This window comes from Hydra viridissima, unplaced genomic scaffold, assembly GCF_058129835.1.
Source record: "Hydra viridissima isolate aposymbiotic clone 2 unplaced genomic scaffold, HvirCarnegie_v1 scaffold_12, whole genome shotgun sequence".
NCBI classification, from domain to species: Eukaryota; Metazoa; Cnidaria; class Hydrozoa; order Anthoathecata; family Hydridae; genus Hydra; species Hydra viridissima.
This window is the reverse complement of record NW_028324311.1, coordinates 10,888,357-10,910,435: the sequence shown is the minus strand read 5'-3', so window position 1 is coordinate 10,910,435 and position 22,079 is coordinate 10,888,357. Positions and strand designations below refer to the sequence as shown.

The 22,079-nt window shown below is 29.0% G+C and overlaps 3 protein-coding genes, 1 long non-coding RNA gene and 1 pseudogene across 28 annotated transcripts in view; 1 reads left to right on the top strand and 4 right to left on the bottom strand.

The window, feature by feature from the left end:
• LOC145194482 (protein XNDC1N-like) overlaps positions 1–22,079 on the bottom strand; it is a 30,541-nt gene that overhangs the window by 275 nt on the left and 8,187 nt on the right. For 3 of the 25 annotated variants that reach the window (XR_016445596.1, XR_016445588.1, XR_016445592.1), the window contains 7 exons: positions 19,479–19,665; positions 19,292–19,377; positions 18,898–18,950; positions 18,591–18,669; positions 7,466–7,594; positions 7,271–7,332; positions 4,762–5,646 (listed from right to left, as the gene is read on the bottom strand). Coding sequence is in view for 13 of the 25 variants with exons in the window: in XM_090068650.1 (XP_089924776.1) it covers positions 4,980–5,646; positions 7,271–7,332; positions 7,466–7,594; positions 15,966–16,036; positions 18,591–18,669; positions 18,898–18,950; positions 19,268–19,377; positions 19,479–19,665 (1,358 nt within the window). In the remaining 12 variants the exon portion in view is untranslated. Of the gene's footprint in view, positions 1–4,761; positions 5,647–7,270; positions 7,333–7,465; positions 7,595–8,699; positions 8,831–15,084; positions 15,349–15,965; positions 16,037–18,590; positions 18,670–18,897; positions 18,951–19,267; positions 19,378–19,478; positions 19,666–22,079 lie in introns of those variants that run through there. The other 22 variants (XM_090068653.1, XM_090068654.1, XM_090068655.1 and 19 more) reach the window with 20 other exon arrangements.
• Positions 995–2,670, bottom strand: LOC149881250 (E3 SUMO-protein ligase ZBED1-like). The gene is made up of 3 exons (XM_090068661.1): positions 2,336–2,670; positions 1,769–2,177; positions 995–1,592 (listed from the first exon to the last, which is right to left on the bottom strand). Exons 1-3 carry the CDS (start codon positions 2,668–2,670, stop codon positions 1,035–1,037), a joined length of 1,302 nt encoding a protein of 433 aa, XP_089924787.1. The 3' UTR covers positions 995–1,034.
• LOC149881249 (uncharacterized) lies at positions 2,562–3,915 on the bottom strand. Its single transcript, XM_090068662.1, has 4 exons — positions 3,476–3,915; positions 3,088–3,332; positions 2,912–2,985; positions 2,562–2,696 (listed from the first exon to the last, which is right to left on the bottom strand). The coding sequence occupies exons 1-3, from the start codon at positions 3,833–3,835 to the stop codon at positions 2,928–2,930; spliced, it is 663 nt and encodes a 220-aa protein (XP_089924788.1). The 5' UTR covers positions 3,836–3,915; the 3' UTR covers positions 2,562–2,696; positions 2,912–2,927.
• On the top strand, positions 8,084–8,556 carry LOC149881248 (uncharacterized). Its single transcript, XR_016445729.1, has 2 exons — positions 8,084–8,317; positions 8,459–8,556. It is a non-coding gene; the product is annotated as an uncharacterized LOC149881248 (long non-coding RNA).
• LOC149881247 (uncharacterized) lies at positions 13,109–14,007 on the bottom strand (annotated as a pseudogene).

Sequence of the window (22,079 nt, the reverse complement as noted above, 5' to 3'; positions counted from 1 at the left end):
AAGAGATTATACAAAATGAATAGTTAAAATAAAAAATGCAAGTTTTTTACTTTTTTCTAATTATGTATTAGTTTTTCTAATTAAGTATAAAATAATTTTATACTTAATTAAAAAAACTATTATGGTAAGCAATACATTGGTAATATTAGAGTTGCAAAAAAACGCATTTTTTTCCTCTTGCGTTTTTTTGGGTCGAAAAAACGTGTTTTTTTGGTTTTTTTGGTGTTTTTTTGTTTTTTTTTGGTGTTTTTTTGTTTTTTTTGGTGTTTTTTGGTGTTTTTTTGTTTTTTTTTGGTGTTTTTTTGGTGTTTTTTTGGTTTTTTTGGTGTTTTTTTGGTGTTTTTTGACTTTTTAAACAATTTTTTTCTTTTTCTTGGTAAATAATTTGGAAGAGTTTTTTTTTATTCTCTCTGTTTATAGTATATGATAATTATTATCACAAATACAATATATAAACACCAATTTAAAGTTAATGTTTTAATAAAAAACTTAAAAGAGCTATTTATTAAGTATATTCATTAGGCAATTTAATATTAAGTTAGTTATAAATCTAGGTATATTGTATGAGAATGTTTATTTGTCATGTTTTACTTCTTAAATATTGTTGTACATCCTAAATATTACACTCATTATTTACAGAAACTATACTTGTCCATGACAAAATAACCATTTTTATAATTTAAATATACTAATATACAATATCATGCTTATTTAATATCAGATTTCAAATCTTTAAAGAAACAGAAAATCCTAATATTTATTATGTAATAAATTGGTCTTATATTGTTTGTTACATATGTTGAATTATATTGCCAGTAAGCCCTTATAAAAAAAGCTCTAATTTTATTTAATTTACATAATCTGATATTTTTTAATAATAATGTTTTATTAGTTTTAATTGGTTATTAATTTAGTGCTAAGTAGTGTAGCACTGTGTAGTGTAGTATACACACAATTAAAAAAAGTGTAAATATTTAAGCAAAAAACTCAATAATTTAGTAATTTTAACATTTATTTAAACTATAAAAGATATTCTAAATGGATGTGCTTTCTGAGTCCAAGTCTTCCCACCCTAGACTACATTCATCTAATGATTCATAAACAAAGTCACTGTCACTTTCTACGTTAACTGCTTCAGACTCTGACCAAGGGATTGAAGTGCTAGGAACTTTATTTACACTCAAGTTATTAATTTGAGGAGTACTTATGCTTGTACCATTTTCATAACTGGAGTTTTCAATATTTTCAAGTTTTAAATTTTGTGAAATGAAAACTAGTTTTCCAGCCCTTTCAGTTGTTAAGCGATTTCTTTTTGCACTATGAATGTTAGAATAAGTACTAAAACTTCTCTCACATGCTGCACTTGAAGCTGGTAGCTGAAGAATTCTAGATGCAACTTTTGATAGTTCAGTAAAGGAACACAACCCTTTCCACCAATTTATGGGTTGAGTTATTCCAACTGCAGTCCAAATAAAAGGTTTGGAAAATATGCCACCCTTTGATTGGTAATTAGCCAAGTCAAACATCATAATTTCTTTGTTTACTTCAGGCATACTTGCAGCAATCTTGTGTATCGCCTCACATGCATCAATCTATAAAAAGATTTCTCTTTCAATAATTTTAAAATTACTTTAATTATTTAAATAGTATTTTCAAACTTGAAAATACTATTTAAGATAATTCAAAATTTTTCAAAAATTTTACTTTTATTTATTTTACTTTTATGTATTTGGTTTTAAGAATCATATGAATTATGTGTAGTAAATACCTTTTGTTCTCCAGTCAAGACTCTGCCTTGAAATTTGGGATCTAGTATATTGGCAGCCAAGTGAATTTTTGTTAAACAAAAATCTTTTCTTTTCTTGAAGACCTTTTTGGCTTCTTCTTCCTTTTTTGAGAATGGGCTAACTGTTAAGTTTTTAAAAATGTGGTCTTCCAAGAAGTGAAAAGTTTCCACAACAGAAGATAACATGGGAGTGTTTGATTCAGTTTTCTTTATTGCATCAGCTATTGGTGACAGCAATTTGAAAAAACTTTCAACCCTGTCCCAAAAAACATCTGATAGAAGAATAATTTTTGTTGTTGAATTAAGTCCACTGTTTTCAGAAATAGCCAATGTTTTTAATGGTTGCTTATTTTTCTGTATGCTATCTAAGCATGCTACAGTTGATCCCCACCTTTAAATAAAACATAAAAAAATTACAATAACTTTGATAAATTTAGAGTAAAGTAATTTACTAAATGAAATCTATTTTTATGAACGTATAATAAAATTAGTTACATAGTTCAATTTTTTTTGTAATATACAGTATATTTATACTTTTAGTTGTATTACCTAGTTCGTACTGGTAGTTTCAAGGAAATGCATGTTACTACACTAGCTGATTTTTTTTGTATATCTCTAAATGCTGCAACAGATAAATGAGAATTTTTTATCTCTTTAACAATATCAGTTACTTGTGACATCAAAACACTTAAAGTTGTCAATTTTAAAAAATCTGTGAACAGCAAATTTAAACCATGTGAAATGCATCCATAGCAATGAAGATGGGGATAACAATCTTTTAGACGAGTCCATACATTTTTCATATTTGCAGCATTGTCAGTCACAATGCCCAAAACTTTGTTAGGATTTATTTCTTCTAAAACTTTCTTTATTTCATTTGCCATATATTCACCAGAATGGTTTAATGTTCCTACAAAACAGTTTAGGATATATTATATATACTGTACTATATAAATATTATAAACCAATTAACTGATATGTTATTTCTGCTTACTGAAATGGTTTTCAGTGTTGTTTGTTATAAACTTAATATCAAAGTTAATTATGAAATAGTATGCATATTTTAAAAGTCTACCAGTCTGTTAAGTAAATCCATTGTATACAGTACTAGAATTATGGTTTTACCTGTAGGCAATGTCTTTCACAAAATGGGTGATGAAGAAGGCAATGTCATTACAAAGTTAATGATAGCTTCATTTCTGTAAAGAAGAAAAAACATATAAACAAATATGATCTGTTTATTAACTAAATAATATAGCTTCAATTGCATCAACTAATATTATAATAAATTGTTACTGTACCTTAAATTGCTCCATCCATCACACATCAATCCAAGATAATCTGCAGTTGCTACCATCTCTTTAACATTTGCTGAAATCCTTGAAAATTCATTATCTAATAACACATTTGACACATCATGTCTTGATGGAGGCTTATAAGCAGGACGTAACTTGTTCAAAAAGATTTTCCAATAGTTATTTTCTACTATATGAAGTGGCAATCCACTAGCATATATTGCTCTGGCTAGGTGTGTATCAATCAATTCCTGCAAAAGATAATGTCATACTGGTACATCAGTCAATCATAAAACAAATCTAAAATCTATACATCATGAACTTTTAATAAGCTAGTTGCCAAATCAGTTAATCACTCAAATAAGTCTTAAAATTTAAAAAATACAATACACACCTTTTCAGTTTTTGTCATGCTGTCAAACATGGAACTTGGTATTTTACTTCTACAAATTGAATTAGAAAAGGATGTTCCAAAAGAATCAGATCGTGGATTTTTTGCTTTTGGTTCAGCATCTCCAGGAGAGTCTTGCTGTTTTTGACAATAACCTGATTTGTTTGCATATAGACTTTTTACTTCATCAGGACATTTTCGACATTTTTCAATATGCTTAGTCATTCGAGTTCCGTTTTTAGACATTATGTCAAAGCAAAAGGAGCATTTAACTCTTTCCATTTTGCTAATTTGGTTCATAGTTATAAATAAATTGGCAACTACAGTTTTATTTCTCCCCCCTGTATGGCCTGCTTTATTCATTTTTATAATTAAAATTTACAATGTTAAGCAAAATATCTAAAATTTAAATATAGTTAAATATAGAACATAATTGATTATTAAAAAGAGCATTTAAACTGCATATAACTTTTTATTTGCAACTCAAAACTTTATAAGTACAGCAAATTAATAATAATAATAATAATAATAATAATAATAATAATAATAATAATAATAATAATAATAATAATAATAATAATAATAATAATAAAAATAATAATAATAAAAATAATAATAATAATAATAATAATAATAATAATAGAAATAATAGTAATAATAATAATAATGATAACAATAACAATAGCAATAACAATAACAATAATAATAATATACACATGTATATATAATATTAATTAAAATTGAGTAAATGTAGTTAAGTATAATAAATTTAGATAAGAAGTCTTTATTATGTCAATATATAACAATAAAGTCAATAAAAACTAAATAGAGGAAGATAAAATTAACTAATAATTTTTTATACAGGACTGCTATAACCGTGTTAACCTAAAAATTAACAATAAAACAATTACCTTTAAGCATATTAAAAGTAAATGAATTTTAGTCAAATTCAGCCTTAGTTTTCCTATATAAATCTGAAAAGAAAATGGGTTTAATAATATTTCTATTAAATTTGAATTTAGTAGCTTAAATGATGAATTTTTGAATATTTACCAAAAAAACCGAAAAAACGGACCCCTGTGTTTTTTTTCCAAAAAAACAACCAAAAAAACCAAAAAAACAAGAACCAAAAAAACCTGTCACATCTCTACGGTAATATGGTACAGCATGGGTAATATGGTGGAGCATTAAAAGACTTCAAATTTTAAGCAAAACTTTAATAAAAACAAAAAAAAGACTTCAAATTTTAAGCAAAACTTTAAATAGTTAAAATATTTAAAGATAAAAAATTTATTTATATTCATTCCTTTTTTTATTTCTGAAATCACAAAATATACACAAAAAACTATATTTATATATGTATAAACATTAACAAATTCTACATAAAAAATAGTAATACATAAAATACTAATATAAAAACAAGAAATTAGTTTTTAGAAATCTTTTTTTATTTCCTTGTCAAAACTAAATCCTTCTCTATCTTCAGAAATTTAATGAAATTTTGTTATTAACAGTCCAAACATCTGTCCAAACATCTGTTAACATGTTTTTCAATTGCTTTTTTATCTATTGCTTGGCTACAGATAGGGCAGTTCATAAGCTGGATCTTGGTTGTTAAATATTCTGATTGATGTCTGCTTTTGGAATCAAAGTTCTGCTTCTGATGCACTAGTGCAGATAACTCCTCTATCTTTCCATTGCATAATGAAGCATGTACAGCAATATTATACACTTGAATCTGTTCAAAACACAAAGGGCACTCTTGAGTTAGGCCTACATCATTAAATCTGTCTGAACTATTTTCACTCGAAATAAGTAAACTATCAGTTAAATCTATTTTCACTGGTGTAGGAGAATTATTAAATGAATGGGGCCTCTTTCTCACAAATTGTTTTGATTTGCTTAATGATGACACATCTTCATTAATCTGAATTGGAAAAGCATTAGGAATATTTAAGTTACTTTCTGAGTCAGTGCTGGTGTCAAGGTCAATTTTAATTGCATAGCTTTTTGGAGACAAAGCAGACATTTCAAGAGCATCTTTAACATCATAGAGCAATGCTTTATTGACTGAAGTATTCGTAGCACTTTGAACTAGATCGAGACACAAACTGTTTCGGTTTCTTACTCCTTGACACCTGTCTTCATGTATTTTCAGTACTTTAATTGGCAGCCTAAAAAAATCAGAAAATGTAACACCTATAAGCAGAAACTGATCACAAAGAAACCATTTGTGTTTGTGGCAAACTCTAAGCTTGTTACAATGAGTATCAAGATTTACTTTTTACAGTAAATCCCTATTTTGCCTTTTATGATTTCAGAAAAAAAAAAATTTGTTAGAGCTGCGCACAGAGTTTCATTTGTAAAAATATAAATTTACTTTATTGAATTATTTTTAACATTTTGGTGCTGCTTCATGTATACTTTTAGCACTGAATCATTGTTTATACTAAATCTTGTTTATTTTTAGAACTTCTGTATTTACATTGATTGCTTTTAAAATGATCACATTGTGGCTTGTGCAAGATAAAGTTAAATTGCAATATCTTCTTTTTGATTGCATTTATTTTTTTTTGAAATTTAAACCTGCATTTCTTAAGATAATCATATCTTAAAGATCTCAACTTCTTTTGTTACATTTGTCGGGAATATACATTTAAAAACTGTAGGAGAAGTATTATACCCCTCATACAAGAATTTTTTTAAAATGACACTTTTTTTGTCTTTTTCTTTTTTTTTTTTATTTCTTTAAAATAACACACCAAGAAAAAAGGTTTGCTCCACATATTATCTGTAAAGATTGCAGTGACAGGTTATCAATGAACAAATGAATTTTTTTACTGCATACTTTGAAAGGATAAGCATTGAACAGTGAAAGGTATTGCCAAGTGATCAGGAGTATTAAATCATTCTTACTATTCAAACATTAGTGATAAAACATTCTTATTACTTTTTATAGTACTATTTTTTTTACAACTGTATTACTTTGTCATGAGACAAAAACAAGACACAACTATTTTTTTGGGTGCTTAGCAGGTCAGCTCACAATAATTGGGCAAAAATGTTAATTTGAACAATATTTACATAGACATGATGACAGGTGGCTGGAGTAATGGAAAATGAGGCCCAATAACTTAAAAGCATTCCTTGAAAAGTAAATATACAGAGGAACCAGTAAGTACTTTTTTTAAATTACTTTTTCTTTATAACTTGGAAAATCGCTGTTAAGTAACAACATTTCATAACAGTAGTTGGTTTGGATCATAATTATGTGAATTTTACATTACAACAAAGGAAAAAAAATGTTTTTTTCTGCCTCTTTACCATGAAGAAATGAACTAAGTTAAATCAGTACTTAGATACAAACCATTGCCTTTTTGCATTACAAACAGCCAACAACTACTCAGTTTGGACTTCAGAAGCTTAATGAAGAACTTTACAACAAGTTTTTTTTATTTTGACAAAAATATCATATTTGGTTTTCTTGCTTTAAGTTGTTAATCTTATTTTGAATTGCATAACTGACTGGTTTAATACCAGGATGTGATGTGATGGCAATTGATTGGATTTAATGGATTATACGATATCCATTGGTTGGATTTTAATTAATGAACAGTATTATCAGATCATCATGTCAGGAATTAGAAAAAAATTGAATCTTTAACATATTACCATTGGGCAACTCACAAAAGTTGTTCGCATTTAATTAATTTTTGGATTTTATGGTATGTTTTGGTTATTATTATACTGATTGATCTGTCTAAGTGATCTTTTATATTACAAACTCATATTGGATACCTTTTTTTGCAAAGATTGCAATGTTGATCTTTAAACTCAGTTAATTGTGATTTCAAACAACTCTAAACATAGAACAAAAGCACAAAAATATTTTGTTAGACATAAATCTCCATGATTAATGTAAAAAGAACCTTCATTAGTTTAATAGCATAAAAATTATAACAGTAAAAGCTGATAATGAAAAATAAGATTTACTTCATCTTTCAGGTTCTCCTGGTCAATTTGCTCAACACTTTTTTCACTGTCTAATTTAGGGCTATTTTTAAGACTAGACCAGTGATTGTTCACACTTCCTTTGTTATCATGGTACTTGCCAGTAACAACCTTAAAAAAAGATAACTGATATTGTAGCAGAACACAGTTCAACTAATGAAAAAAAAAAAAAAAGAGGATAGGATTTTTTGGCAAATAGTTAAAAATTATATAAAGAACTCAACTAAACAGTCATAAAATTTGGTGGTAATCAAATACTCTGCCAGTTTACTTCTTATACCCAATATCACAGTTTTAAAGATAAATAAAATTGTTAGGTTTTCATTTTAATATTACAAAAGAAAGTTTAGCATAAATAAAGTAAATTTGTTTTGAAAAAATATAATTCACTTATTGGTATATGGTGATATACACCTTATAAATAAAATTTAGATTTTATATAAAAATCCTAATTTAATTTTATATATTCACTAACTATAATTAATTTGGAATAAAATAGAAAATTATGAATACAATATATGAAGGGCTCAGCGGAAAAGTGGTCTAACCCACATTTTTGAAATTTTCTGGATAATCACTGCAAACTGTACATAGTAGTATGTAGTTTGTTGTGGAAAAAGTGCCAAACCCCAAAGCCCATCCATACAGTGCTACTACCTATAATCATATTTACTTTAACAGAAAAATAAAATTTGAATTGTGGAAAAGTTGCCTATCCAACAATCAACATGGCGAAAATGAACTGCTCAGATTTGGAAGAGTTTCTAATGAAAAGTGATTGTGATGATTCAGATGCAGATAACAACACTTCTTTAGAGGATGATGTTAGCGAAGGTATGTATATAATTAATGCAGCATCAAGATATACTTTTCATTGAGTTTATCATACAATAATATAGTTTCTAGCCTCAATGTTGTTTAGGCAGGCTTTCCTCTTCTAGATTTTCAAAACCGACATGCACTTTATTATTTTAGTTTCAAGTATTGGGGATCAATATGTTGAAGAAAATGCAAGACCTATATCTATACTAACAGGAGTTAATGGTATGTACAATTTGTCTAAAACTAAATAGGCTTGTAAAAGGAATTTTTTAGTCCTATTGATATGGCCTAGGACTGATTGTTTACTGATTGTGTTAGGTCTAGCATTAGACTAGCTAGGGCCATTTAGTTTGTTTTGTTAGGAATTCTTTTCTTGTTAGAAAATAATTTTTACCTAACATTTTCATTGCAGATTCAAATGTCAACCTTGTTGGAGAAGCAGGAGAGGACGACAGCTTTTCCCAGGAAGTACAAGGAGAAACCCATAGTCATAGACATAGTCGTAAGCGAGTTGCCCATCCAGAACTACACAAAAGAAATATTTTGAAACAGAAAAGGTCAACAGGGAAGGGATATGTTACATCAAAGGGCAAAGTAGTTGAACCAAAGATTTTTATTAACAAAGATTGTGGTTACAATCTAGAGTGCAGCAGTAAAATAACAGTAATCAAATTTTTTCTAACTTTTACACCATGAACTGGGATTTAAAAAACGCCTTTGTAATGGGTTCTGTTAATGTAAAAGAAAACACAGGACGTATACTGCATCAAATAACTACCGTAGGGCAAATAGTTGTTCCTATAAACTAACTGATGAATGTGGAAATGTTAAAAAGATTTGCAAAACTTACTTCAAAGACACATTGCAGATTTCTGATGGGACAATAACAAATATTTTATCAAGGAAAAAAACAGATGGTACACCTATCGAAGATCGCAGAGGTAAATCAGCTCCACAAAATAAAAGTAGTGATGAAGACACAGAATATCTTCAAAGATTTATTTGCTTATTTCCAACGTACCAATCTCACTATAGCAGAAAAGACAACCAGTACAGAAACTAGTTGCATCCAACTTTACGAATGTCAACGATGTACGCGAAATATGTTTGCAATTGCAATGAAAATGATCGCACCCCACTTTCAATTTTTGTATTTCAACGCATATTCAATACAAAATTCAATTTACATTTTCACCATCCGCAATCAGATACATGTCAAAAATGTGATCTATTTAACAATAAAATCAGGTGTCTTTCAGAGGGTAAAGAAAAGAACACTGTTAGGAGGGACCTTATTATTAATCAAGAGATGGCTGAAAAGGCAAAAGAAAAAATGAAAGAAGATACACTAGATGCACATACAAATCCAAACAAGAGGGTATTAGTTTTCGACTTACAAAAAACTCTACCGACACCAGTGCTTAGTACAGGAATAACCTACTATAAAAGGCAAATGTGGACTTACAATCTTGGAATCCACGATGAAAACTTAAAGACAGGTTTTATGTATGTATGGAGTGAGGAACAAGCATCCAGAGGTACTTAAGAGATAGGTTTGTGTATCCTCAAGCATGTTTTTCGACACATACCAGAAACTGTGACCCATTTAATATTGTATAGCAATAGTTGCGGTGGACAAAATCGTAATATAAAAAAAAAACCATTGAACAGAAATTTTTTGTACCAGGGCATAGTTTTTCCTCCTGCGACCGAGACTTTGCTGTGATTGAAAAAGCCAAAAAAAGGAAGGACCAAATTTTTGTTCCAGATCATTGGATAGACCTTATTAAAAATGCAAAGAAGAGGGCACCAATATTTATTGTAAGAAAAATGGAGACACATGAATTTCTCAGTACAAAATCATTGGAGAGTGGGATAACTAATAGAAAAAAATTAACGAATGGCGAAAAAGTTTCATGGCTAAAGACATGCTGGATAAAATTGGAAAAAGGATCACCACGCTCATTTCAAATGAAGCAAACACATTTAGAAAGTGACACATTCATGTTGCTGGACGTAACAAAGCGAAATTGTGGACGGCTATCTACCACTATCAATGTTGAACTTGAGCCCTTGTACCACAATGGTAGAAAACTCACAAGAGAAAAGCTAAGTGATCTTTTTGAGCTAATACAATTCATACCACCTGTCCATCATCCTAATTATCTTGCTCTTAAAGGTGACGAGGAGGCAACTGATTTGGGTCTAACAGATGATTCTGGTGAGGAAGACATAAATTAGTGCATGCTACATATATAAAAGAATCATTAACAAGTCATAAACAAAACATCCATTTAGCCTAAACAACTCTATTAACAATATTTTAAAAATTTTGAAGAGGCAAAGTTGCCTAACATTTTTTTTATTATTTTGTTATAACATATATTAACATATATGTTAATATATGTTAATATATGTAATGTGTTGATATTGACTTTACACAAGTTACAAAAAGTACTTCAGCACTTTTATAAGTTTTGTGTATTGTTTTAGTTTTGCTTCATGGAAATTCATTTTCCTTCAAAATTAAAAGAAAAATAAAGCAACAAGAAAAAATGTAAATATATAACTAAAAAAAAAATAAAAATGCAAATGTATAACTAAAAAAAATAAAAATGCAATTTCTTTTCATCCAATTATAAAAATATTTAAAAAATTTGTAACTTTACTTAAAAGGTATCAATCCCCTTTTTAAAATAATATTTTTATAATTTTTACTTAAAAAAAAAAAAGAAAAAGTTCACACAGATTTAAAACAAAAAGAAATCCTTGGGACAGGTTAAAAAGTGGTGAATCATGAAAAAGAAAATGCAGGTTCTAATCATTCTGACTTACTATTTTAACTTTGAAACTGCATGTAGGGGTATTAGTTCTCCCACACTAAACCTCTAATATAAACCTTTAATCATTTCTGTTATCACAGAAGGACAAACATTGAATATGACAAATCTAAAAAATTTACCTATACTTTGAAGAAGATCCAGGTGTGGTGTGTTTCTGAAAAAGGTTAACATTTTCTTTGGCTTTATGACAAAGATAGAAAAGGCATAACATTCATTTTGGAACATATGAATCCTTATATGAAAAATTTGGAGTAAAAAGTTAAAATTCCCAAGAGTATTAGGCTTTGACAGACTCTTCAAAAACATTATAAACTTTTATTATGGGGGTTGAGCTCTATATTCTTCCATCACCAAAAAATATTACCTTTTATTTAGTTTCTTTTTACAGCTGTATTGTACTTATTTTTATGAAGTAGAAATTTCTTTGTTCTTTTCCTTTTCTTGTTTACTTTTAGGCCAGAACTAGATGATATAATATGGCAAAACCTGGTTCACAAAGGCAGTCTTCAGCCTACAAAAATACTCCATTTTTGTAGACTGAAGAAGAATTATAATGAAGAATACCTTAAAATAGAAAGAGAGCAAAAGAAAACCAAGTTAGAAATTTTGAAGAAAAACACAAAAGAATATGAACCCAAGTTGCAAAAAGTTTTGAAAAGGAAACAAGTATATAATTGATTTTTCAACTATAAGTGGTTTACTTTGATTGAGAGCAGCCTTGTCTTTATGGAAAAAACCTGCCATTATTCTTTGATTTTTGTTTTTTATTCATCATCCTGACTAAATAATTTTATCTGACAGTGAATTTCTTTACTTGTTCATTAACAAATAGTTTCTTGGGATATGAATGGTATTTTCTTTTAGATGGAAACAGTACAAGATGGAGCATTGACTCAAGTGTTCGGTCACTCAGTAGCCAAATTAAAATGAGCTTCAAAAAGAATAGTACTGGCAAACAAAAAAAAAAATTGAAGTATTTTGGAGTAACCAAATAAAAGATACAGAAAAGACACTGCTTCTTGCGGAAAATTAAATGGTAAGGTAATCCATAAGAAAGTGGGACAAATAATTCAGGCCACCATCTCAGTTTTTCTAAATACTTTGAAAAAAAATGATCGCTCACATCACATAGATTACTTTGCAAAATTTCAGCACTGTAATCAATTAGTTTTTGAGATATTGTTTCTTTAAAATCACAGTTTTGGGGGATTTTTTTCATTTGGTGGTCATCATGTATGTTTATTGTAAAACCATACATGTGATCAAGCTGAAATTTTGCACCTAAATAGTTTTGAAGATGAAGAATTAGAATGTTTATTTTTTATAAAAACAATAGGAACAAGGTAAAAATAAGCATTGTATTTCACCTATATCCTATCTGGGAAAATTAGATAGACTAAGAAAGGTGGCCTGGGAACCATGGTAGAATTACATCTTTGAAAATTTTTTTTTCTCTTTTTAAAATACCTATTTTAGATACCTTTTGATAAAAAAAAAAATGAGAGATCGGTTTTCTTGAGATTTTTTTTAATAAACAATCAAATAGTTTTCAGCAATAAAATACGTTTGGGTGTTAGAAAATACTTCTTTAGAAAATCTTCCATTATCAATAGTGTACTACTGATTTGGTTTTTTAGTATACTGCTAATATTTAAGAATGAACCTTAGGCAAATTCATTTATTTAAGAATGAACCTTAGGCAAATTTATTTATTTAAGAATGAACCTTAGGCAAATCTTTTGTGTCTATCTGGTAATTGTAACCTGTTATTGAAAAAGACAGTGTTTTAAGCATAGTTAGGATATCAGGTTTAGAAACCCAACAACAACCATCTCTCTTGGGCCAATTGAATAAAGTGTTGGGTAAATAAGGAATTTTACAAGAACATCCTCATTGTTTTCATCAAATTTTATTACCAAGCCAACCCACTTAAGCATATCATATATGCAGATATAATATTTTCCTGCTCTAATTTGTTGGAGATATTGTATTGATGTTAAATTGAATTCCTCCTGCTTAAAAACTCTTTGGAATCTTGAGGAATAAATTAATAGAAATTTCTTGTACCAGGTAAGGTCTTTGCATTATTGAACTAGGGAGTAAAAGATTTATGGACTGAACAAATATCTTCAACCTTTAAAAGCATGAAGTGGATGCTAGATATGGTGTCTTTATAAAAATTGAACATTTCTACAGCATTTTGAATTTGAAGATTAGCATTGAAAACAAGTTTTTTAACCATCACACCAATGCCATCATATGGTGACTTTCCATGTGATGTCGCAAAGAAATTCCATTCACATTGCATCCCAAAATCATTTGAATGATTGCATAGATTTAAGAAATGCTTGCAATTTTTGTACTGGCCAGCAAAATCATCAGAAAAACAGTGGATTTTAATTCTATTGGGGAATATTTCTTGCACAAATATGAAACTTCTTTTCATAACACAATAAACAAATCCAACATCATGTGCTAAGTCATCAGATATGAAACATAAAGACATTGGTTGAATTTCAGTAGCACCCTGATCATGTTTTGTATAAATAATTACAGAATATAGTGTGCATTGTTGTTGGCTCCAGTGCTAACTCTGGATTTCGTCTTGTATGAAAAATCTGCAAAATCAACCAAAACAATAATTTCGTTTGGGGTTATGGAGAACTTTAATTTATTCAAGTATTTACCTCATGCTTTAACAATATAAGAGTGGGATATTATGGTATCAAGCTTCTCACAAAGACTTTCTATGAATTCACCTACTGTAGATATCTAACTTAGAAGCTCTGCTCTATCTTTTGAAGTACAGTATTTATACTCAATTGTTTTATATTCATAAACTTCATCAATCTCTTCAAATTTTCATCAATCTCTTCAAATCTTTCATTTTGTAATAACTTTGCAGTTACAATATCACTCTGAATTCCAGGGCAACTATTGCATTGATGGACCATGTTTTCAATAAACTTATGTTAACTTTTCTCTGGTTTAACAGCATAAGCTTTAGGTTCTGGTGCATCATACAGATGCATACAGCATGTGTTCTTTTTTGCCCAGCATAGATATACCATTTTGGCTTCATCTGAGCAAATTCAGAAAATCCTATTTTGAATTGAGGGTTTTGTAGTTTAAATTCAGCATATAATTCCATAATACCATAAAGTAATCGTTTTTATACATGTATATTTTTACCTATGACATCAAGAATAAGTCTAACAATATAAGTTTTTTCTGGAACTGCTTATATTGACTTTTCAGCTTCAAGTTTCCTTGCTTTAGTTATGGTTGACTTTGATGTATTAAATACTTCAGCTGATTTACTGCTGGTGTAACATATACCTCTATAAATTTTTTTCACTTGGGTAGTCTCCTAATATTTCTTTCTTTCTTTTAAGTTTTTTTAAGTACTAAAATATGTAAGGTAGTAAGGAGCCTACTATAGTGAAATATTTTCCAACAATTCAAAACATCTAAGTTTTTCTTGTATTGAAAATATTAACATATCTAGATAATTGGCTTTCTTCTGTTTGAATCATTTTATTTCTTCTTTTGGACACTTTTTTTTGCAACTTCTATCTCTTCGCCAAAAAAAGTTTGCTCCAGAGAGCCATCTTCATCAAGTCATCTTAATCATTATGATTCTGTAATGCAGATCAATATATATTGTTTGTACATTTTTGAGATGAAAGACACATTTTAAAACCAAGTGTTATACCACACCAATTAAACACATATCTTTAACCACTTGAATATTGATTTCTCTCTAGCCAGCTATATTATACTATTATTAAGATTAAAAATGGTCTACGAAAGTAAGAATTATAATTTAGGAATTGAAAAAAAGAAACTAAAAATTTTATAAAATACTTAAAAGCATAGTGAATATACTCTTTGTAAAAAGAAGTTGCACAATTAGTTAAAAACATATAATTTTACCTTTTATATTGATTTTATGCCTTTTAAATGGGTCTTTTGGGAATTAGCAAATCTGTTAAGTAAAGGTTGCTCATGATCAAAACAGATTTTAATGTTAACATTTAATTTCTATCTCAACAATAAATTCCTATCTCTCTCTGAATAACTTGATATATCTGTCAACCCAGTTTATTTAGTGTATACCATTTTATGACATTGATCATTTGATAAAATACCAACTGTACATAAGCCCTTGTCCATTTTAGACTACTTTTTATGTGTCAACTATAAGTAAACACAAAATACACGGACGGATACACAGTTTTTCACAGTATTTCAAACTGAGAAAAACTGTTATTAATACTTTTATATATTGGATATGTATTGTAAATTTATTGAAAAGCTTGTTTTTGATTTTAACAATTACCTAGGGAAAAAGAATAACAGTTGACTAGATGACTAATCATCTGTCTAATCCTAAGTCTTTCAGTTTTAATTTTTGTTTGTTTTGTTTTTTTTTATTTTAGCAAAAAGTCAAAAGCATCTAAAAGGAAGCAAATGTTTATTGATTTTAATAAAAGCCTCTTTAGGGAAAACATGAAATAAGTTTTGTCAACTGTTTTGTGTAAATTTTCAGATTTGATTAAGAAAAAGGAATAAAAAACACATACCCACAATACTATCTTTTAAGAATTAGATAATTCTCAATGATTGACTTGGGATGAAAAGAACAGAGAAGAAGAGATGATGATGATGATGATGATGATGATGATGATGATGATGATGATGATGATGATGATGATGATGATGATGATGATGATGATGATGATATGGCATAATGACAAATACAGTACTTTTCAACCTGTCTCTCTCCTATATGAACACAAAAAATTCTTAAATACCCTAATAAAAAGCTTTTTCTCCTGTTGGCTTAGAGCACACTTTCTTTGTTTTTCCATTCTTTTGCATAAGTCTTAAAGCAAACAAAAAATGTTTTCAGAGCCACAATAGTGATTATTTTTTACCTGAATTTTCAAATTGAAATTAGTTCAAAATAAAACAATAAACAATTATAGAAATGGCAAAGTTACATTAAGTATGTAGGTCGATAACATTTTTATAACCTTGTATGTCAGCATCATTAACAGGTAAACTTTGTTTCCTGGAAGAAAATAATTTCTTTTTGCTTAAATCTTAAAAAAGTGTCCCCTCCAGATGCAAATTATGTAATTTACCCTTTTCTCTAATGTTTTATCATACAAACTTAATAACCACTTTTAATGCTGTAGTAATAGAATTAATTAAAGAACTCATTTACTTACATTAATCAAAAATTTGGAATAATCTTTATTTCTTTTAAAATAATCTTGATTTTAAAAGAAACAAAGGTCATTCCAAAGACACTTTTATTGGTTAGGTATCAAATTCAGACTTTTACTTTTTATTCACCTTTCACTTTATTGTTCAGAAAGGTAATTCGTTGTATAGCATTTCTAAATTTAATTTTTGTAAAAAGTATAGAAGACTCAGTTTAACTACCAATTGTTTTTTGCAGAGCCTAAAATAAGATTTGTTAAACAAATATGGAAATGGACTTCTAGCCTTGAGTTGTTATAATTGCAAATAAAAGCATTCCTTTAAATTTAGTAAAATATTTTATATAACACAACTTTATAAGATACAATGTCATGTAAGAAAAGTGCTACAGAGGCAGACAAAAGTAAAGAAATGTGGAGCACTAATTTGGTTGACTATGAAACGTCATTAAAACAAAGAAGACAAATTTCTATAGTGGACACTTTACTATCTAGTAGAAATTGCTTGGTAAAGTATTACTGGAAGATATTTATTGGAAAAGATGCCAAAAATAGAAAAGAATGAACTAGCAAATGAAGTGATGAGATTGTAGAACAAATTGATGCATCAAATTTATCATTTATCAAATCAAATGATAAGTGAAATGGTGGATAATCTTTTTAAAAAGTATGATAACTGCATTTGTCGCTATAATTATGGCAGTCTTGGTCAACTGTTTTGCCATAGAAGAGAAATTCTTATACAACCTTCAAAAAGGACCAAAAGACTGTTGGTTATTCCACTGGAAAACTAGTAGCCATTTTTTCTACACATCTATCAAAATGAAAAAAGATTAAGCATGGCCAGGATGGTTTTTCAACCTACAGCAAAAACCTCTTTAAACTTTTTTTAACCTTTAAATATCAAAGAGAAAATATCACCAAACTATGCAGCAAATTAGTTACCAGTTTGAGTTTATTCACTCATAGATTTACACCTGTTTGTAAGCAACTGTCAAACAACGGAATATTCCAACTCTTAGTCAATCAAGCATATTCCAATGTCTTTAGAATTAGGGAAAAAGTTAATGAATATGAAAAGAAACTAAAACTTTGCCTGACAACCTTGTCACATTTCCATTGATAGAAAACATTTTGACAAAAATGAGTGGTTAGTCACATTTCCTTTGATAGAAAACATTTTGACAAAAATGAGTGGTTAGTTGTGATAGTAAAAAAATCCTGAAATAGAAATAAATTTGGGAGCTCTTTGTCTTGAAAGTTTAACAGGAAAAAATATTGCTGAAGTAATTAAGATGCTATTGGAGAAATGTAGTCTTTAAAATTGCATCAAAGTCATTGTTCAGACACAATCAGTGCCAATACAGGATGCAAAAGTTTAGTCATGTACCTACAAAAGATGTTTGAAAAGCAAGGTAATGATAAATCAATGTTTATTGGAGGTAAGCATCACATATAAGATAAAGTATTGCAACATGTCATGAATGAAGATCTGAATCCTGGAAAAACAAGATAACCAAATATCAAATAAAATTTTACACTAGAATAGTTAGAAAATGATAACTGAAAACTAAATAAAAGTAAGGCACTCCTGAACCTCCCCAAAAAAAGACTGGAAAGATGATATGAAGTTTTCTTTATTTTATGAGGAATAATAGAACATTACCTAAAGTTAATTTTCAAAAATTTTCAAAATTGAATACTGCATGCTGGAAACCCAAAGCACCTTAAACATTTGTTTTACTACCAAAAAACTGCAAAAAAATTCTTTATACTCTGTAAGCTTATATTATACACATGGGTAGATTATTATTTAACGAATAAGGATCCACAAGCCTATGAAATTCTTTCTACTGTTTTAAAATAATATACTTAAGTATAACATGCTTATTAAGTAAAGAGTAAGGTTCATGATCTCAATACCAAGATTAAAGTCCTGAGTGTGCTGAGTGTGGTATAAAATTCATTCAAAAACTTTATAAAGATTTCAATAAGAAGGAGAAACTACCTTTACAATTCATCAAAACATCTTTAGACTAATTCTTTGTTTTTTTCCATTAAAACTACATTAAAAGAACTACTTGTTCCTTAATATGTAAAAGTTAATCATTTAATCATATAGGACATTAGTTTATTTATAAAAAGGTTTCAATGTGATTATTATTGTAGATGTTCTGTTATTAAAAGAATTCAAATATAACACCAACTTACCAGATATTTTAATATCCTGGTTAGCTATTGTCTCAATAAAACTGATATCTTCTAAAAAACAATTCAGCTCTTCCATAAACTACAACAAAAAATAATTTTACCGCACATAAAAATACACAAATAATTTCTAAATGTTTTAAAAAAAACAAACCTTTTTTTAAAACATTTAGAAATTATTTGTGTATTTTAAGAAAACTTGGACTAGAAGAATAAAAAGCCAGTAGTGTTATGTGATTATTGTATGTGATTCTTTAAAAACTATTTATAACCTGTTAGCCTGCTACTACATAGCAAAATGATAACCTACCTGTTTCTGCAAGCTTGCAGAACACAGCTGATTTTCTTTAGGAGAAGGGCAACCTAAAAAACATAACTTTAAAAAAATTGTAAAACCATATTGCTTAAAAACTCAAATCAAATCATTGGTATTAAATATTAAATTCTAAATATTAATATCAGTTATTATTTTTGAATTGGTATTAATTGTGTAGAATAATCTGTAAAAGGAAATTTCAATCTATAAAAAGTAAATTTTTTTCGTCATAAAGTTTAATCATTTATTTTATAAATGAATAGAAAATATTTGAAGTAGAATTTATGAATAAAAATTTCAAAGGAAAGTCAAGAAAACTCCAGAAAAAATGAATGACAATCAAATAATCAGAAGCTAAACAAACCTTTGAGTAATGTATGCTTCCTACCTTTGAGTAATGTATGCTTCCTACTTATAAACTGTTTGAATTCACATAGCCCATTTTGGTTTTGTTTTGGTACAGAATGTGGAAAGCTAATAGGCAAATAATAATTTATTTTGTAACTTTCTTTGATTAACTAATTTTATTACTTTAATTTACATATTTCAAATACAACCAGCATTAGTTTAAATACCTTTCAACACCTTTAAAAATACTGTTTAACTTTATCTGATTACCAAGGACTTCATTTTTATCAAGAAGTGAATTACATGTTTTCACACTAAGAAAACTGAGTCCAAATTGAAACGTATTAAAAGGCTGTCGACAAACAACTTTAATTTTATCCCATTTCTGAACTTGAATGTCAGTAATCATTTTGTCTAAATATCAATAATATAATTTATGTAATAATATAAATATTATGTCCATTATTTTAACTGTTAACATATGAAAAAAAACTTATTTCCTGTGTTGATAATAATTCTTACACTGTAATATTTAACAGATTTTTTAAAAAATAATAAAATCTATTAATTAAATAATGGAACTTGAATGCAGATTCCATAAATTAATAAACTGATTCAAAATGGTAACTTTTTGGAGGTTAAAAATTCTATAGCCAAATATCTGGAAAGTGTACAAGCATTAGACACCTGAAAAAAAAGTCTGAATTCTTTTAAGCTTAAAACTTCGGAATGGGGGTTTTGAATAGAGAAAAATATTAAAAGAAAAACGGAGAAATTGACATTACAGCTGCAGAGGACATTACAGATGTAAACAAACAGATTAAGAGTTAATGTTTGCAATGCAAAAGAATGTTCAGAGTGTAAGGTAGCAGGTTAGGGTACAATTAGTAACAAATATGTTAGGGTACAATTAGTAACAAATATACAGCATTAAAAAACTAAATTTTGATTTTTAAGAATTTAGAACTAATTGTTAACACCATTTAAGTAATTTATATTGGCTTGAATTCTGTGCTGTGTTTAAATTTGTCTAATGTAGTAAAAACATCATTATTTGAAATTAACTTTGAAGTTGAATCTACTTGTAAAATAAAGCTTCCTTGGTCAACTTTAAGTAAACTTTTATATCAATAACACAGGTCAACAGCATTTTTGGGGCCAAAGATATTTCAACGAATTTAGGGTAACTTTGGGGTGCTGATTCTGAATGTCATCAGTTTTGCCAGATTGGCTCAAGTTTTTGAGGGCAGTCACGCTGTAGATTCCAGCAGTAATCAGCCATCATATGTCTGTCCCATCTGCCTTGGTACCTTTCCTCCATCACCATAATATCCTGATGAAATCTCTCCTCTTGTTCTTCGCTAAAATCTCCAAGGTTTTCTGGAAATCTGTCCAAGTGACTGTGAAGATAATGCAATTTAATGCTCATGTATACACCCAGATTTCTAAATCTCAATAGCATGTTTTGTACCAGTTCTTCATAATTGTCTGCCTTTTTATTTCCCAAGAAGTTCTTCACTACCAACACAAAACTACACCATGCAGCAGCTTCAATGTCATTCATTTCCTTAGGAAAATTTGAATCTTTAATGAGTTTCCAAATTTGAGAACCATCAAAGATTCCTGCCTTCAATTTTTCGCTACTAAGACCAGGGAAAGATCTGCAGATGTACATGAAGCAATTACCATCTTTGTCTAATGCCTTTACGAACTGCTTCATTAATCCTAACTTTATGTGAAGTGGTGGTAGAATGATTTTTTCCCTGTCCACCAAAGGTTCGTTCACTATGTTTGATGCTCCTACTGTCAAGGTGTCCCTTGGAGGCCAATTCAGTTTCTCCCAGTGCTGATGTTTTGCTCTACTATCCCACATGCAGATGAAGCAAGGATACTTTGTGTATCCACTTTGCTGTCCAAGTAAAAAGTTGACCATTTTTAAATCAACACATATCAGCCACGAATGTTCATGGTAGCACAGTTTCTCCAAGACCATTTTGACATTTTTGTATTGTTCTGCAAGTTTAGTTGAGTGAGCTACTGGAAGAGATGCACACTGATTGCCATTGTTCAACAAAACACATTTCAAACTCCTTTTAGAACTATCTATGAAAAGCCTCCAGTCTTCAGGACGATATAGTTGTAAACCCATTTGCAGCATCAGGCCAGGAGTATCCTTACAATATACAAGTAGGTCATCTTCACAGAAAAATTGAAGAAGTGCTTCTTCTCTGGTCCTGTAAGATGTTATTTTAGTTCCAGGCGTCAGACAATTTTTTTCACTTAGCCTTGAAGCTAAAAGTTCAGATGCACTTTTTGAGAGGTTCAGGTCTCTTATTAGATCGTTGAGCTCTCCTTGGGTAAATTGCGTAGGTGTTCTGAAACTTCCTTCATATTCTGGTTCACTTCCAGAACTAATGCTTAGCTCCATACCCTGCATTTCATCATCATCAGGCAGGGGAAGGTCAGGTAACATGGTAAACACAGGTACAGGCACATCTTCACAATGAGGGACAGGCCTTCTTGCAGATTCCATGTTAGGATACTCCCATTTTTGTTTCTTATGCTTATTAAATCCTTGCACTTGCACTGCACAGAAATAACAGTCATCATGATTATTTTTTTGCTCTCTCCACACCATTGGAACACCAAATTTGAAGCTTTTTCTTTGTCATTTGCTCCATTTTCGTAATAATTCGAAACATGCTTTGCACACTATGTGTGGTGCCCAAGACTTGTCTTGGTCCCCAAGCATAACCCCAAAATAGGCCAAATACACTTTTTTTATGAAGTCTGTTATGTTTCTTCTATGTTTTTGCAATGTATATTCA

What these genes read in the sequence shown, in the direction of transcription:
- LOC149881249 (XM_090068662.1), bottom strand. Translation starts at nt 3,835, where the DNA reads ATGAATAAAGCAGGCCATACAGGGGGGAGAAATAAAACTGTAGTTGCC. An exon ending in GCATGACAAAAACTGAAAAG is followed by an intron (nt 3,333 to 3,475) that starts GTGTGTATTGTA and finishes TATCTTTTGCAG; the next exon opens with GAATTGATTGATACACACCT. An exon ending in GATGGATGGAGCAATTTAAG is followed by an intron (nt 2,986 to 3,087) that starts GTACAGTAACAA and finishes TCTTCTTTACAG; the next exon opens with AAATGAAGCTATCATTAACT.
- LOC149881250 (XM_090068661.1), bottom strand. Translation starts at nt 2,670, where the DNA reads ATGGCAAATGAAATAAAGAAAGTTTTAGAAGAAATAAATCCTAACAAA. An exon ending in AAACTACCAGTACGAACTAG is followed by an intron (nt 2,178 to 2,335) that starts GTAATACAACTA and finishes TTTTATTTAAAG; the next exon opens with GTGGGGATCAACTGTAGCAT. An exon ending in TCTTGACTGGAGAACAAAAG is followed by an intron (nt 1,593 to 1,768) that starts GTATTTACTACA and finishes ATCTTTTTATAG; the next exon opens with ATTGATGCATGTGAGGCGAT.